The 15,566-nt window shown below is 46.4% G+C and overlaps 1 protein-coding gene across 3 annotated transcripts in view; it reads right to left on the reverse strand.

The window, feature by feature from the left end:
• Positions 1–15,566, reverse strand: part of LOC113956092 (vascular endothelial growth factor receptor kdr-like) — a 133,989-nt gene that overhangs the window by 51,721 nt on the left and 66,702 nt on the right. For all 3 annotated transcript variants that reach the window (XM_027662282.1, XM_027662280.1, XM_027662279.1), the window contains exons 10-11: positions 6,125–6,275; positions 4,060–4,162 (exon numbers count right to left, since the gene is read on the reverse strand). In XM_027662282.1, the coding sequence (XP_027518083.1) occupies positions 4,060–4,162; positions 6,125–6,275 (254 nt within the window). The remainder of the gene's footprint in view (positions 1–4,059; positions 4,163–6,124; positions 6,276–15,566) is intronic.

The following is a 15,566-nucleotide window of genomic DNA, read 5'->3' on the forward strand; positions in this document are numbered from 1 at the left end:
AGTCCAGCTCCTGCTGAACCTCAGTAATGATGCTGAGGGGAAACCCCCAACTGCCTTGAAACTCTGTATCCCTGCAGTGAAAATTCATGAACTATTTACAGTCTGGAAATCTGCATTCTCTAGTTTACCTTCTGCTCCCTGTCCTGGCCAAGAGCAGTTCAGGCTGAATGACACATCAAACCCCTGCCAGTGAGCTCCAGCCGCGAGTGGAGCACAAACCGTGGGGCTGTTCCATCCTCAGCTCCTGTGCAGACGGCGCTGGGACCAATGGTAATTAATAAAAAAATATTGGCATGGCATGTCTAGACATCTTCCTAGTGGGAGCTGGATGAGATCCTGGGAGTTCACTGCATACCAAACACCACACACCCTGCCTGTGACTGGATTTGCAAGTAAAGGGCTCCATTTCCTATGACTTAAACTAAAGGCCACCCAATACTGCGACCCCAAAGAGGCCATTATTAGCTAATAAATGATTACTGCGAAAGAATAGACTAAGTTTAAAACTCAATAAGAAAAGAAATAAAATGACTGAGCTCTGAAGAACAGCTATGATGAGTAAATAGACATTGCTGCTGGGAAAACTCCTAATGGAATAGTTCAATAAAGTCCATATGTCCTGCACTGTAATGTTCCCGAGCTGATAAAAAGAAATTATTTTAGAAGCAGCCAAATAACATTCCACAGCCATGTACCCTGAGTGTTTTAAGATGTCTTGTAGTAAGGACAGAGCAACTAGACCTTTTCTTAAGCTGGAGCCAGCATGCATTAACATATCTAGTTGTTCCTTGGTTTCTCTTTCCTTTGGCTAATCCCTCCCTCCAGCAGCTTTAGTTAACAGTTCTTTCTCTTTCACTTCGTTAGCTCTGCGTGGGTGAGGATGAGGAGTGGAAAACGTGGGTGGAAAATTTCTCAGCTGTCTGACTCTGGCAGAGCTGGGCTGGAGGTGTGAGAGGGAGATGGAATTACAGGAACTTTAGCAGAGACCCCGCAAAGAAAATATTCAACTAACTCCTAATCCATCTACTTGAATGGCACAGAATAACATTTGTTTTCATAGCCTGACAATTCTGATCCATGATGTTGGTTCATTCATTCAAAACATGCTAAAGGCTGGGCTGAGAATGAGTGGTAAGAGAAGCCTGTGAGTCAGCTGAGAACTTCCAGGTTTGCTCCCGTCTCAGGCAGTGGGTGTTGCCATGTGAAAGCAGAGCAAGCCTCTTCACAGAATGCAACAGGAAAGGTGCTGGACTGGGCTGGAACTGGGGGGAAACTGGAGGTTTGAGGTGCCTCTGGAGGAACTGGTATTCACCTCTAGTATGGACGGACTGATTGCCCTGTGGCCCTGGGATGGTTGGATAGGTCCTGGCCAGTCCTGAGCAGTGACCACTCTCTGCTTCTTCCTCACAACCTGTGACTTCAGGAAGGAATTTAGGAGGGCAAGTGCCTCAACCATTATTTGACCAAAACTTCAGTGAAGTACATCATAACCATAACCACATGCTTTTCCTTAGGGATGAGTCTCAGCCTTTAGAAGGCAGGAAGGAGGTGAAATTCACTTCTCTCTCTATGGAATAATAGTGGAATCATCATTATGATGATGACAAGGCAGCTCAGTTTTACACGCTACTCCTGTCAAGAGTTGTCTAAAGATCTTCATGTGATCAAAGAGCACATCAAACACCAGGGGTTTGCTGGAAAAATCTGTGCCTGCTGCCCCGCCAGCTTGCTTTGAGAAAGCTTCTGGATCTGGTAATTCCAGGGCAGTTGTTCCCATGTTTTTAATGCATGTTTTCATGCTGAACCAGCAAGTATTGCTGCAACTCTTGGAGGGTGAACTCTGGGAATGCTGAGGAATCCTTGAGATCAGGTGAATTCCAGCTTCTGCTCCAAAATCCAGCGTTCACTGACAGGCTCAAATCCCCCAGGAAAATCACCAAGCTCAGCTAATCCCAGCTTCATAACACAGTCCATGAAAGCCCTGCTCAGTCACACTCCAACATCTTCATTATTTCATCTGCCCAGTCAATGCTGATGAATTACGAAGTGCTGAAACCTGAGGTTCATATATCTACTTATATTAATTCATAACCTAATTATATTAATTTGCATAAATCTTAATCAGGACATAAAAATCATTAGGAAACACCTCAGACTGTGTTTTTAGCCAGTGGATCAGCAGGAGATGAAAAAAATGAATATATTATAAAATGTAAAATTAGGTAGCTTGTAACTTTAATACTGAAATATGTAAAAACTTAAGTTAAAGGGTTGTAGGCTGAGCTACAACCCTCACAGAACATGTCTAAAAATGAACTCTTCAGGATGTCTGGGGTGTGCAGAAAGAGCAGAGATGCTGTGCAAGGAGAAACCTCAGGGCTGTTGGTGGCACTCAGAGTGCCCCAAGCTCCTGGGGACAAGGAAACCTTTGAGGACTCTGTGGGGACCTTGTATGGACGTTCCCTCGTGTTCCTCACTTCCACACGGCAGGACAATTCAACAACCAAGAGATATTTTGAGTCACAGCAACTGTGACACCTCTTTTCTGTGGGGAGTAATATAACTTGAAGACTGATCATCAGACACAAACTAAGCTCTGGGACACCAGGTCATATATTTTGACAGACTGTATATATATGTGTGTGGAAGGAGACAGTAGCCAGGAGAGCCAGAAAACTCTTGTCAGTCCATGCAGCAACCAGGAAGTCTTAGAAAAGGACAAAACTTAGAAAAAGTACCTGTTGCTGACCTCCATTTTTATAAGCAATTAGTACTTTGTAGGGAGTTGCTATCACCAGAGATCTAAAATTCTTAAAGAATACATTAAAACTAGAGCTTAAGGGGCACTATGCCATCTAAATAAATCCAACTTATAAATATCTTCCAGCAATGGAAAAACTAGGGAATGAAAGGCGAACACTGATTTTCTCCTTCCCAGCCCAACCACCATGTTTTCAGAGCTCTGTTTCAGATTATGTTTAGAACTGGAAAGTCTCCATGAGAAAGAGCAGATGGCTAAGGCACTGATCCTGCCAGATGCTGATTTAGTCTGGACTTAATCCAGAAGAGTACTTTAGCTTTGTGCTTAACTTTGGGCATGGGAGTAACTCAAGAATTATCCTCTGCTTAAAGATGCACCAGGATATGAACTGCAGCATCCAGCACCTTGCAGGATTAGACCATCTGGATCATCCACCTCAAAACCTGTACCTGCAAACCCACTCCTGAAGCCACAGACCTCTGTAAGTCCAACAGGTGAACCAACTGTCCAAGCCAGAGCACAGCAGAGCCAGGAGGCTGTGAAGCCACAGTGGAACAGCTCCAGCAGCTTCCCAAGGGTCAGCATGGACAAGTCTAAACATCACTCAGCACCACCACAGGTACCCAGGAGGCACTGAACGGGTAACTCCTGGCTGGGATCTCTGCAGTTCACACAGGAAGAGTGATCCCAATGCTGGTGGAAGGGGGAGCAGGCAGGGAAGGGTAGAAGGAAGGCCTTCCCACCTTCATGGAGTCAGTAATGTGGTTGGCAGCCCAGATGGGTAAAGAAACATGGACAACTCCAGCAGAAACAGGCAGGGCCTGCAGGCACCTGCACACCCCAAAATGAGGTCAGTTCCCTCTGGCACTGCAGGCCTCTCACATCACACCACTGCTCAGCTCCTGCTGCTGAGAGGAGGCAAAGCTGGGCAGGACAAAGTGCTCTTCAAGTGTCTTAATGAAGTCAGGGTCACTTCACAGGACCCCTCACAATGAACCACTCTTACACTTCTTGAGTCTGAGGAGACACAGAGTCTTTTGACCCAAAACTCTTTGGAGAGTTTTAAACGGGGTGAGTGACATCATTCACAGAATTCTGGTGTTTATAAGCAGTGAAATGATCCCAGAGCTGGGGAATTCAAAGCATTCTAACAACCCACAGCAGCCTGGGAACCACGGGACAGAACTCCGGGACAGAGCTCCAGGATAGAGCTCTGTGTGAGCATGGAGCCCTTGGAGCAGCCCCTGGATCCCATGGCATCCCATGACATCATGGCTCAGACTCCACCCCACACATACCTTTGGTTTATCCCCCTGCATGGGCATGTTCTCAATGCTTCTGATCTTGTTGCCTATGACCATGTTCTCCTGAACCACCACTCTTGGCCCCTCGGGTTTGCACCTGGAGGGAGAGAAGCAGAGATGGTGTTCAAGAACCAGACATACCACAGATAACCAGGGAGGTGTGTTGAAAAGAATGTCAGTCTTAGACAACAGTCTTTGGTCTTAAAAACTCCTAAAAGCTGTGGCTGCTGGAGTCTGTTTCTCTCTGTGAAACTACTGTATCCCTTCATTACAGCATTCCAAAACTATTTACAAAGCACCTTGACAGAGGTAGACAAAGATCAGTATATGACCAAAAAGGAACCCCCCAAACTTTCCAAAGGTTAAAAATGGAAAATACTGGATAACTAATTAAATTATGTGAGTTTAATCTGGCTAATATGAGTTATATTTCCAAATTCAAAATGCCAGTCACTCAGAACTGCGGGGAGGTGATTGTTGCTGAGTCTGCTCAGCTTTCCAACAGGAAGTGTGGGCTGAGGGCGTAGAGTGGATAAATACTGGGATAATGACAGCAGAAGACTCCTTTAATGTTGCCCACTCCCCAGAGACAGCTGCCAGTTATCAATCTTCATTTTGGAATATGGGCAAAGAGCAGTGTATTGAACATCATGTGGAAAGGCACATCTGCACCATCCAAGGCAGAAGGCTTTTCTGTCTTCCTTGACTTGGAATAACTGAGCAGGGACACAGGTTTTCTCATGCTTAGCAGTTCAAAGGCTCTGAGTCCACTGTAGGGTTATGGGAGGTAAAATGAATCTGGGCATCTGTAAGTGCTGATGCTGCAGGAAATGAATCCGTAAGTCAGCCCTGCCTTGGTCAAATCCACACAAGACACTTGGGCAACTCCCTGGGTCAAGGGAGGGTTTATAGCTCTCAAAAGAGCCTAATTAGATGTCTTGAGTGACTTCCTGCACGGCACAATCCTGTCGTGAGGATGAAGGGAAAAAACCCAGAGGAAGTAAATCACATCACAGCTCTAAGGAACAATGATGGTGTTTTGGGATTCAAAGTGCACTGGTGAGGCAGAGGAGGGGGAAGAGAAAGAGAGAGAGAGGGGAAGTGAGACAACAGAAGGAAATGGGGTCTGTGTCATTTCCCACAGGAATCCTCCTTCAGCTTCTGCTGGCGAAAGATAAGGCTGCCCCAGGGGCCAGGAGAGGTAGAGCCACTCTGCAATTGTATTTAAATTGATAAGATCAGAGAGGCAGAGCTGGAACAAGGGTTATATGAGGTCCTTTGCCACCAGGTCAGTTTGAGTCTGGCTCAGTTCGGCACTCATGACCAATTCTCTCCCTACACAGAAAGGCCTGGAAAAGATCTCGGGTCATCCCTGTGGCCTTCATAAGGAATGCAGAACCTGCTTCCATGTGGTGTTTCCATTCTGCTCTGGTTGAACGCCCTGAAGCAGCAGCCCCTGTTGCTGCCCTGCAGCCTGACCTAAGCCAGCAGATCTCGGCTCTTTATTCCCATGGGAGCAGTGTAACTTCCCTGACTGAGGTACCGGGATACTGCCCTGGAGGAGGGACACAAGGTCACTCTTTAGACTCAGCCTGAGACTGGATCACTCAACATCACTGCGACTGCTGCAGCAGAAAACCTGGGAAAGCAATTTCCCCATGATTTTTCCCTGTCTCGTGGCTTTCTCATAGTACTTGGAACAGCAATGGATCAGTGAGAACATAAGGAACTATCAAGTACTTTTCTCTCTTGCTTTCTACACCTGCCTTGTTTTTTTTTATGGATGGAAAACCTGCTTTCAGCCCTCTCATTGCAGGGAAGAGTTGAAGTGGTCACTTTAAACTTACTTCACACAATTCAGATAATATACAAGGTGCTTGTAAGTCAAGAAGAACACACACAATCAGATATGAGCTGGGCTCCTAACCCTGGAGATCTTCAGGTGGGGAATCACTGCTTGGGATTTTAACCAATCGAAATAGGATGTGGTGGAAAGAAAAGGTAACTTGGAACTACCAAACTCTTCTGGAACATGTTCATCCTTTGGAATGTCACTTACATTGTGTCTGTGAGGCTGCAGGGCTGCCACTTCCACTCAATCTTGGGCTCAGGATTCCCACTTGCAGTGCACTGGATCTTGTGTTTGGTTCCTAATTCCACCCGCATGATCTTATCAAAATCAGTTTCCTTTTCAAAGATTTTGGGTCTCTCTAGAGGAAAAAAAACCAACACACCACAAAAAAAGCAAATGAGCAAATTTACATCCATGGTCACGATCCTGATCCTGTTTCCATAAAAGGTTTTGAAACTTTTTGCTGAGAGAAGTGGTGATTTAGTGAGGCTCCTGATGTCCTGGGGGAATTCCCAGCATCACTGGGAGCATTCATCTGCAGAAACATGGGTGTTGGTCGTGCTATTTCAGAACTGTAGTGCTACCACATTCATCCTAATCACCCTCAAATGTTGTTGTGGACCTGCTGTATTCTGGAAAATTCACGCCATGAAACACCCACAGGGACTGCAAGATCAGGCTGTGAGTCCATGTACTGTGGGCAAAAGAGCATTGGAGTGGTGAGGTCACCTCCTGAGAGGAACCTTATCAAGCAGCTGCTGCTCTGCAGTGCTGTTACCATTGTGCAGGTCCTCAGGGATTGGGAAAATAAGTCTTTTTGATCTGAAATCTTTGCCTGCCTTTTCTGTTTATTTGTAACGTGCTCTGGATGAAGGGGAGAAGAAAGCAAGGAAGAAGTGGTGTGGAGAAAACACTGGTAGAGTAATGCCAAGGAATTCTCACCAACAGCAAACCCATTAAAAATGTCATGGCATTATTCACATCTGGAGGGGTTGCAAGATCACACCCTTGGACTGGAAATCTCTCAAGAACAGACTTTTGTGTGACACTTTCAGGGCTGCTTGTTGCCAGCAGGAAAGAAAGGCTTTATCCCATCTCCTTCCAGCTCCCACGGGAACACACGAAAAGAAGAAATAACGCTGAAAAATCCCCAAAGTGAACTGAACTCTTCCTAACCTTGGAGAGGGTGGGTTGGAGTTTGGGGTGAAAGCACAGGCTCTTCCCTTATGCAGACAGCTCTGCCCATCCCTCACCATATCTCTTTGTCTGCTTCTCATAACAGGAAATCAAACAGATTTATTGGTCGGGGTCCTCCTTGGGACATCCCTGTGCAGCCAAATGTGGCTGCTCTGCACCGAGGCCTTTTGACAACTTGGGAAGTGAACGTAGATTAGATTTCTATTTTTTGGGTTAACTTATTTTTTCTGCTGTCAAGGAGACACAAGATACGTAAATATGAGCTACTGCCCACCTCATCAATCTTGAGCCCTTCCCCTCTTTTTTTAATAGCTTTTTTTCCTTTCTACACCTTTACTCTTTCGAGAGGACTGACCAGGCTGATCCCATGTCTTGGGGGGATCCTCGCTTTCCATTTCTCATGGTCAGACTCTGAAAGATCTTCTGACCTCATCACTGCCTGAAAACACATCAGCATTTCCTTCTCCACCACATGGAAGGAGTATTGACTGGAGTTGGGTCAGCCATATCCCGTGCTGTAATAAAACATTATCTGTTTAAAGAACCTTCATTAGGTCCTGATTAACCTTTCCCCTCAGAAACCCAAATGACAGCCCTTGTTTGGTGTGGCTCTCGTGTTCCCTTTTGCTTTTTTGATCCCCTTTGGTTGGGTCTTGTTTCCCCCGCACAGGATGTGTTATGAGGCTCCAAACCTCCCCTCCTCACTCCTTTGTCCCTTCAGGGAGAAGGATTGTCTCTCTGGGAAGGAGAAGATGGAGACGGGAGCAGACAGGGGAGAACTTGAGCCTGAGGTGAAGGTCTCTCAAACTCTCCTCCCCCTCTGTAACACCCACAGAGCGTTTCCTGCACCGCATTGCTCTGGGTCACACAGCCTTCTGCTGACCAAGTGCTTAGAGATTCTTGAGCAATTCTCAGGACAATGCTGAAATTCCTTGTAACTGGCATCTCATTTCCCATCATAAAATTATTTCTGATCATAAAAATAATTCTGTAAAGTTCCCTGGAGAGAGAAGCACATTTTTCATTATCTCGGGCATTTTTTCTTTTCAGCCTCAAATCCTGTGTTTGGCATTTCTGGACTGCACTCAAAAGCATGATTTTCGCTTGGAGAAAGAGACTCTGAGTTCAGTGTGAAAGGTTACTTAAGTGTTATGTTTTTGGGCTGTAAGAACAAAGGTTTACACACTTAGGGAGGGAGACTGTGTTTGTGTGGGTTTGTGTGTGTGGAAGAGCATGGGGGCACAAGGGTTGATCACAGTCTTTTAATATCAGGAGATTTTTCTACATTCATGGTTGACTGTTATTTAAATTGTCCTTCTGAAAAAGAAATATTAATTTTAACTTGATCCAATTCTAACAAGAACATACAGGAGTGACAAATGAATTCTTCACTCCACAATTACTTTACTGCACGGCACTATAAAAATTACTCGAGACCTAAAATGAGTCAAAATGATTCATCAATTGAAATAATCATTATTTATGAGGTTTAAGCAGTTATTTTCTCAAAATTTGAGGGGTTGGCTAAAAACGCCACCCCATGTGTTCTTTGTAAGACAGTTAGTGCGGGGCCCTAGATAATCATGGGCATGACACCCAGAGACTGAGGCAGTTTCCACGTGTCTCCCTTTCCCCTGCAGGCTGTGATGGAGGTGGGTGTCACTCTGCAAGGGACTCTGAACTGCAGCTGAACACCGTGAGGATGAGGCTCTTCCACAATCCTGAACGTGCCTCCTCTGTGCCTGGGGGGTGTTGGCCCTGCTGGTTTGCGGTGGGGAATGTCGGGGGGTTGGCTGGGGGATATTTCTTGGGATGAAAACTTCCCAAACTTTGCTCACTGCCGTGGCCATTTTAATTCTTACTGTGCCCCCCTTGAAGCTTTTCCATTCCCTTTGCTCGATGCTGACCCAAATCCTATTTACAGGAGTTGCCTCCCTCAGTGATGGAACATATTAACTGGCCTCTGTGGTGGGACTGCCCTTTTAGACTGACTCAGACTGGGTGGTTGCTCGGTGGGTTGGCACCTGCAGCACTTTCCCCTGTGAAAACCTCTCCACATCACCCTGCTGAGGAGTTTTGAACCTAAAGCCTGGGATTATTAGGGTGCACTCAGCAGTGTGTTTCTGAGGTAACTCTCTCCCTCCTCCAGACAGCGCTTTGCTTTCTCTTTCCTGTTTGCTCACTAAGCAGCACAGTGGATTTTGCACAAACGCTTATCCCTGCTCGTGTCCAGGTGCAGGGAAGGCTTGGGGTACAAATCCATTTGTGAGCAATGCCAAATCCAAGGACATTTCTTGTTGCATCTAAAGTCTGGATTTCATTAACACACCTGTATCTGTGTGTGCATTGCTGGGTTTTAAGCATCCAAAACAGAAGGAGCTGTTGGGAAGGGGGAGCTGTAGGACTGGAGGGTCTCCAGAGATCCCTCCAACACAGCCATTCTGTGGTTCTGTGGTTCTGTGATTAAGTGATTTAGTTCTGTGCTTGGTGATTTCACAGGCATTGCACTACTGGCAGAACAGGAGGTGAGCAATCAAGGAGGTACCTCTGCACAGCCCCAGCTCCCACTGCTCCTTCCCTCCTCCAGGAACTGCAGAGCAAGGTTCTCCCGCATCCTCGGAGCTCGGGGACTGTGCCGAGGCTGACCTGCCCCCTCTGCCACCCTCACCCTGGGTCACCTGCCACCTCCCTCTGGATCCTTGTCCCAGCCAGCGGCCCCTGCTCCAGCAGTGCTGAAGTGCCAGAGCAGATCTTTCCTCACACTTCCTTCCTTACCCAGGTATCGTTTGCTAGCCTGCTCCTGGTTTTCCACTCCCCCTGCACCGGGATCTGCTGCTCCCTCCCAGCCTCCCATCCCATCCCTTGGCCATCACTCTCCCAGGCTGACCTTTCTCAAGCAGAAGGCAAACAAACCTTAAAAGCTTTCTGCTCCCTAGCTGCCTGCGCAGGATGTGCAGATGGCTTTAAATGTATCCAAAGAAGTGGGTTTTCTCCCTCCCTGACTCCAAGTGTGACTGTATCCCCAGCTCACTTTGCAGAGGTGCAATTGCTGGTGTGAGAGCTGACCTGAATAGCTAAAGACTTTGCTGCTGCTGCACTGGGAAATGCAATCAAAAAACAGTTCTGTTTATTGTACCTTTCAAATTGATCAGCATTATGCAAATCTCACTTTCTGGTGTTATCTCTAGTTTGTGGCATTAGGAGCAAATAATATGGGCAAGGATTAGGACATTTAACCCTTTGGCATTACCTCTTCTACAAAAGACTCTTCTGTCTAAATTCAGAGCAGATGCTCTGAGGGGGTTGTACACCTGCCACCCGAAGGAGCATCCAAATATAGAGGACAACACAGAGAAAGTTTCTCTGCCTTTTTTAGGGAAACTTTGCTTTACTCTCAGTGACCTCTCACAGAACTGCCATTTTTGTACCTTCCCCACTACCATTTAAACCAGGCTTCAAAAAATCTTTTCTCATTAAGCACATCATTAAAATAACAGAATGGCCAGTGGAACATTAGTCTCAGCCTCATGTACTTTGCTGGACATGGGCCTTCATTAAAACCACTGAGAGAGTGGCAACTAGTTTTCTATTTATCCTTTCCCAAAAGCAAAAAACATTTGCACTTCAGAGTCTTTCATCTGATGTTCCTACAGCACTTAATGGAAATACAAGCTCTGTAGGTGGAGCCAGGTGAATATTCTGTGAGGCAGAGAGGGAAGTTATTAATGCAGACTGGGACTGGGCAAACAGGAGGGAAAGGGAAAAAAAGACCCAGGAAGTTGTCTGGGCTTGGCTCAAAAGTGATCTCTTTTTGGTGAGGTTTGGTGGGGGTTTTCTTTCTTTCTTTTTGGGGAAGGGGAGGGGAGGAAGGAAGGAAGGAAGGAAGGAAAGAAGAAGGAAAGAAAGAAGGAAGGAAGGGAGGATGGGAGGGAGGGAGGGAAGGAAGGAAGGAAGGAAGGAAGGAAGGAAGGAAAAAAGAAAGAAAGAAAGAAAGAAAGAAAGAAAGAGAGAGAGAGAGAAAGAAAGAAAGAAAGAAAAAGAAAGAAAGAGAGAGAGAGAAAGAAAGAAAGAAAGAAAAAGAAAGAAAGAGAGAGAGAGAAAGAAAGAAAGAAAAAGAAAGAAAGAGAAAGAAAGAAAAAGAAAGAAAGAAAGAAAGAAAGAAAGAAAGAAAGAAAGAAAGAAAGAAAGAAAGAAAGAAAGAAAGAAAGAAAGAAAGAAAGAAAAAGAAAGAAAGAAAATTAGTAAAATGACCTGAAAACACAACTTTTGTTTCAGACTGACCACGACATTGTGTTTGACCCCACCTGATTCTGCCTGAGAGCTTTTCCTGGACTAGTTCTGGCTGCAGTTTTATTTCCCATAGCTCTGCACCCAGGGCTGCTGTGAGGTGGGTGAACAGCACCGTCCCAGCGGCACCTCTGGGGAAGCAAATGCCAAAATGGAATGAATGGCCGAAATCCCTCTGTGAGTCACTACCACGGCCAGGAACAGAAGGCGGGGCAGCGATTATCGGACTCCTGCCTAATCCCCAGCGCACACCCTCTGCTGCTCCGATGTAACCCGCTGTGGTGGGCTGGGAATGCCAGGGGATGGGAGCAAACGGGAGACAAACTGGGCAGCTGGATCCTGTAGAAACAGATATTAACAAAAATCACAGGGCACTTAACCTGCCCTACAGGGCATTTTATTGTTAAAATGGCAGTGCAGCTTGGTTTTGTTTTTTTCTGACCTTGCACTGTCACTTCTGGATGTATCTCTCTTCCCTGAGTGGGAAGAAAGCTCTTTTCCAGTCCTGTACCACCTCTCCCAGAGCTCTCATTCACCCCTGATGTACCCAAGCTTTGGGGCAAAAAAAAAAGGTTTTCCCTTTCTATGTCTCTGCATCTGATGTTGTTGTGGCTAAACAGAGTTCAAAAGCAGATATGTAATAATGAACTGCTTCATTCTAAGCAGAGCAGGCAGTTTTCTAGCATTTTTGTCTCTGTCCCCTTTTTCTGCTTTCCAAAAGAGAAACACACCCGCTGATGTACCTGCAGGCTTGGCTGAGGGACACCATGGGAAGCACACACAGCCACTTCTCATCTCCCCCCACTCGGGGTGCTGGGGGCTGTCAGACAGGAATTGTTGCTGCCAAGAAAAGTGAGTCGAATGCCTTGGATTTTTCTGGCAAACTCCAGCAGGCCCCCACCTTCCTCTTCCTAAAACTGCTTTGGCTACTCCCAACAACATGGAAATAGCTCATCGCAGTTGTTCATCAGGGCTCTCCTGGGAGTGCACCGAGGCTGAGCAGGGCTGGACTGAGGAGCTGGGACTGAGCAGGGTCTGCCTGATGTCAGGGAGGAAACTTTTCAGAATATGTCCATAATTACTGTGCTGGAAAGGCCCTCTGCAGACTCCTTGTGCTGCTACATTTTCTCTTTTTTTTCATATATCTCCCAAAAAAAGTCAGTTGTTTCTCTCCTACCTGTGCCTGATAAATGAGATTGCAAGCACACACTGGAGCACTGTGTCTCCTTGCCCTTGCTCTTCCCAGCTGAGTGTCCTGCATTCAGAGCATTGATCACAGCCATCACTGCCAGAATCCAGGAGAAAAGCAAAGCCGTGGGCCTGGGGAGGAACACACTGGAACAGCAGTTGGATGGAGACAGACCCTGGTTTATTTTGGGATTTCTAGTTTGCTTGGCTGGCCCAGGTGGTGGAAAATTGGATTTTCTATTTTGCCTTTTCCTGAGTGGCTCATCCTCCAAGGAGCTGTGCAGGAGCTGGATGTGATACCCAAAGGAAGCCCAGCCCTGGCAGGACACTGGAGTGTGCAGGCAAGGCCACTTTGTGTAGGCCTGATTCTTGTATCTGGCTCAGTTCTTCCGCCTAAACATCAGCTGGATTTCACTGATAATCCAAGGAAAGCCTTGTTTCTCCCACTGCAGCAGTGTTCACCTCAAAGATATCAGTGCCCCTTCCAACACCAGAGACTCTGGGACTCTCCCCTCCGTCCTGCCCTGGCTTTAGTAGATATCCACCACTCTAAGAGCTCTTTTTCTCTGAACTGGCAGAGCCCAAAAGCATTAACCTCATCCTCAAGGTTCCTTTCCCTCTCCAGACTGCTCTGGGTCTGGGTGAGGCGATGGGGTTTTGCTCACATGGATCACCACATATTTACTGGCTTTTACAGAGGTCACTGTGGACTCCTTTGATGTCAACTTATCCCTTCAAGCCAAGGAAGGTCAGGCACAGAACTGCCTTTGCCTTTGATTTTAAACCAACTCTGAAGAGCTGATCTGGCCACAGAGCGGGGCAACATGTGCATCATTAAGAGCTCTGGAGCTGCTTCTCCCTGGTAACAGGTCGAGGTGCAGCCAGTGCCTCGCTGACATAACAAGGAGCACATGGCAATGCACATGTGAATTTCCCCTGCATCCCTGTTATTCCAGGACACAGGGAATTCACCAGGAGCCTGTGAATTTCTGCTGCCAGTGGTAAAGGCTATTTCTAGCACTTAATCCTGCATTTCTTACGGATACAACACGAGCTTGGGGGATCGAGGACTCTATGAGGGAATGTAACTTCAGTTGGCTGGAGCAGCTGGAACCCAAAGCAATATTTGCTGGAAGAGCCTTGAGGAAGCACAGGGGAGAAACTTTGGGACAAAGAAGAAGGCAAAGGGTGAAGGAGGTTATTCATCCCATTTTTGAATTAACTTATGCTTCAGTACACTCCTCACTCCCTATGTGGTGGCCAGAGCACACTGACTGCTCCAAAAGGGCTCAGCGGGAACCCTGATGGACATGGATGACTTGGACAAGGGTGAGAATGAAACACAGCCTGCTTGCCCAGAAATAGATTTGAGGAGATTGTTTATGTTTTGTTCTGAAACTGCTTTGCACTCCAGCCTGGAATAACTCTTTTCTCCCACATTTCTCCTTCTTGGCCGGCTCAGATGTTCAACCACCAGCTGTTTGCTAGGATTGTTCCTTCTCCTTGCTCCCTCCCTCCCAAATTCTTCAGGACATTATTTTCTCGAAGCTTTTCTCAATAAGAATTTAATCAAACAAAACAAAAACACAGCAACCCGCCGCTTCTTGGACAGCGTTTGATGTGTAAATATGTAAAGAAGGAGTGTTTTGAAAATGCAATCAGCTGCCTCCTGGGGACTCGAGTCCTAAGATGAGCCAAGGTGACTTCACACTGAGATACGTGCTCCTGCAAGATTAAATTCCAGCTGCAGTGGGAGCAAGGGTGACCAGAGGCACAGCTAAGCCACTTCTTTAAGTGACATTTTTTGAATAGCAGCGCGATTCTCCTCCAGACCAGGCAGCTCCTTGTGTACCTTGTCAGCCAGGTCCTCGCCTTGGGCTGGGGTTGCTCTCAGTTCCCACCCTGCAGCTCTGGAGTTATTTGCCCATTTTTTATGGCCAAACCAACCTGGGGGGGGGGGGTAGAATAGCTTGGAATATTTCCCCATGGAGTGAAATACCTTGTACAATGGATGTCAGAACTACTGTGATTGCTCCCAGTTAAGTATCCAGGAGGTGACTCCAAGGAAAGCTGTAGCAGTGCAAGTCAGAAGAGATGCTGCATCCAGGGCTCAGGCAGGTGAATTCTGATCTTGTTCTCATCCTGCTTAAAGGATTCTCCTCTGCTGCCATTATTACTGAATAAAATACACTGCAAAAATTAATACAGTGCACTTTCATGGATGAGTCCTGCTGCTATTTATACTTTGTTTGTGAAAAACAATTCACAGCACTGTTAACTTTAAACTTCTTCTATACCTAGTCCAAATTTGCAGCTGATGGGTTTGTCACAGCAGGCTGACTGCTAGCTGTACTACCTGTGGCACTTGGGAACATTAATGATGGATTATTGTGAAGAGACTCTCAGAAGAGGGGGCTTTGCGATTACTGATCATTTCTATAGTGCAATGGCCCCTTGCAGCAACAGAAAACATTCATATGACATTGATCTTCTCATTCAAAAGTCTATTTAAATGGTTTTCCCTCTTCTCTTCAACTGTATGGATCAGAACTCACTCCCTCTCACAGATGCAGATCTGAAATGCAAAGACTGGCCCTGTTTTTTTGGGAACAGTTACTCAATAAGAAATGTTCTTCCCCAGTCTCAGGGAGCTGATACCTGGTTATTACTCAGCATGAGGTTTATCAGGAGCTGAACTGCTGCAGGTTCCACCTTTTAGACTCAATGCAAAACTGATACTCCTACCACTGTGTTCACTTGAAGCCCAAGAGGATTTTTCCATCAACTCTACTAATCCCTGTGTTCAGATTCCAGGTTCAGTAATTGCAGACTGCCTATGGTTCCAAGCAGAGACATTAATCACACCTTCAACTCAGAGGTGGTGGGCAGGGTAATCCCTGCATAAAAGGCCTACAAAGTGTGCGTTGGTCTCCTTTTCTCTGTGTCTGTGTGTCTGCTGAGACTCCAAGCAGTCTAA

This window comes from Corapipo altera, unplaced genomic scaffold (assembly GCF_003945725.1).
Source record: "Corapipo altera isolate COAL_440 unplaced genomic scaffold, ASM394572v1 326, whole genome shotgun sequence".
NCBI lineage: Eukaryota > Metazoa > Chordata > Aves > Passeriformes > Pipridae > Corapipo > Corapipo altera.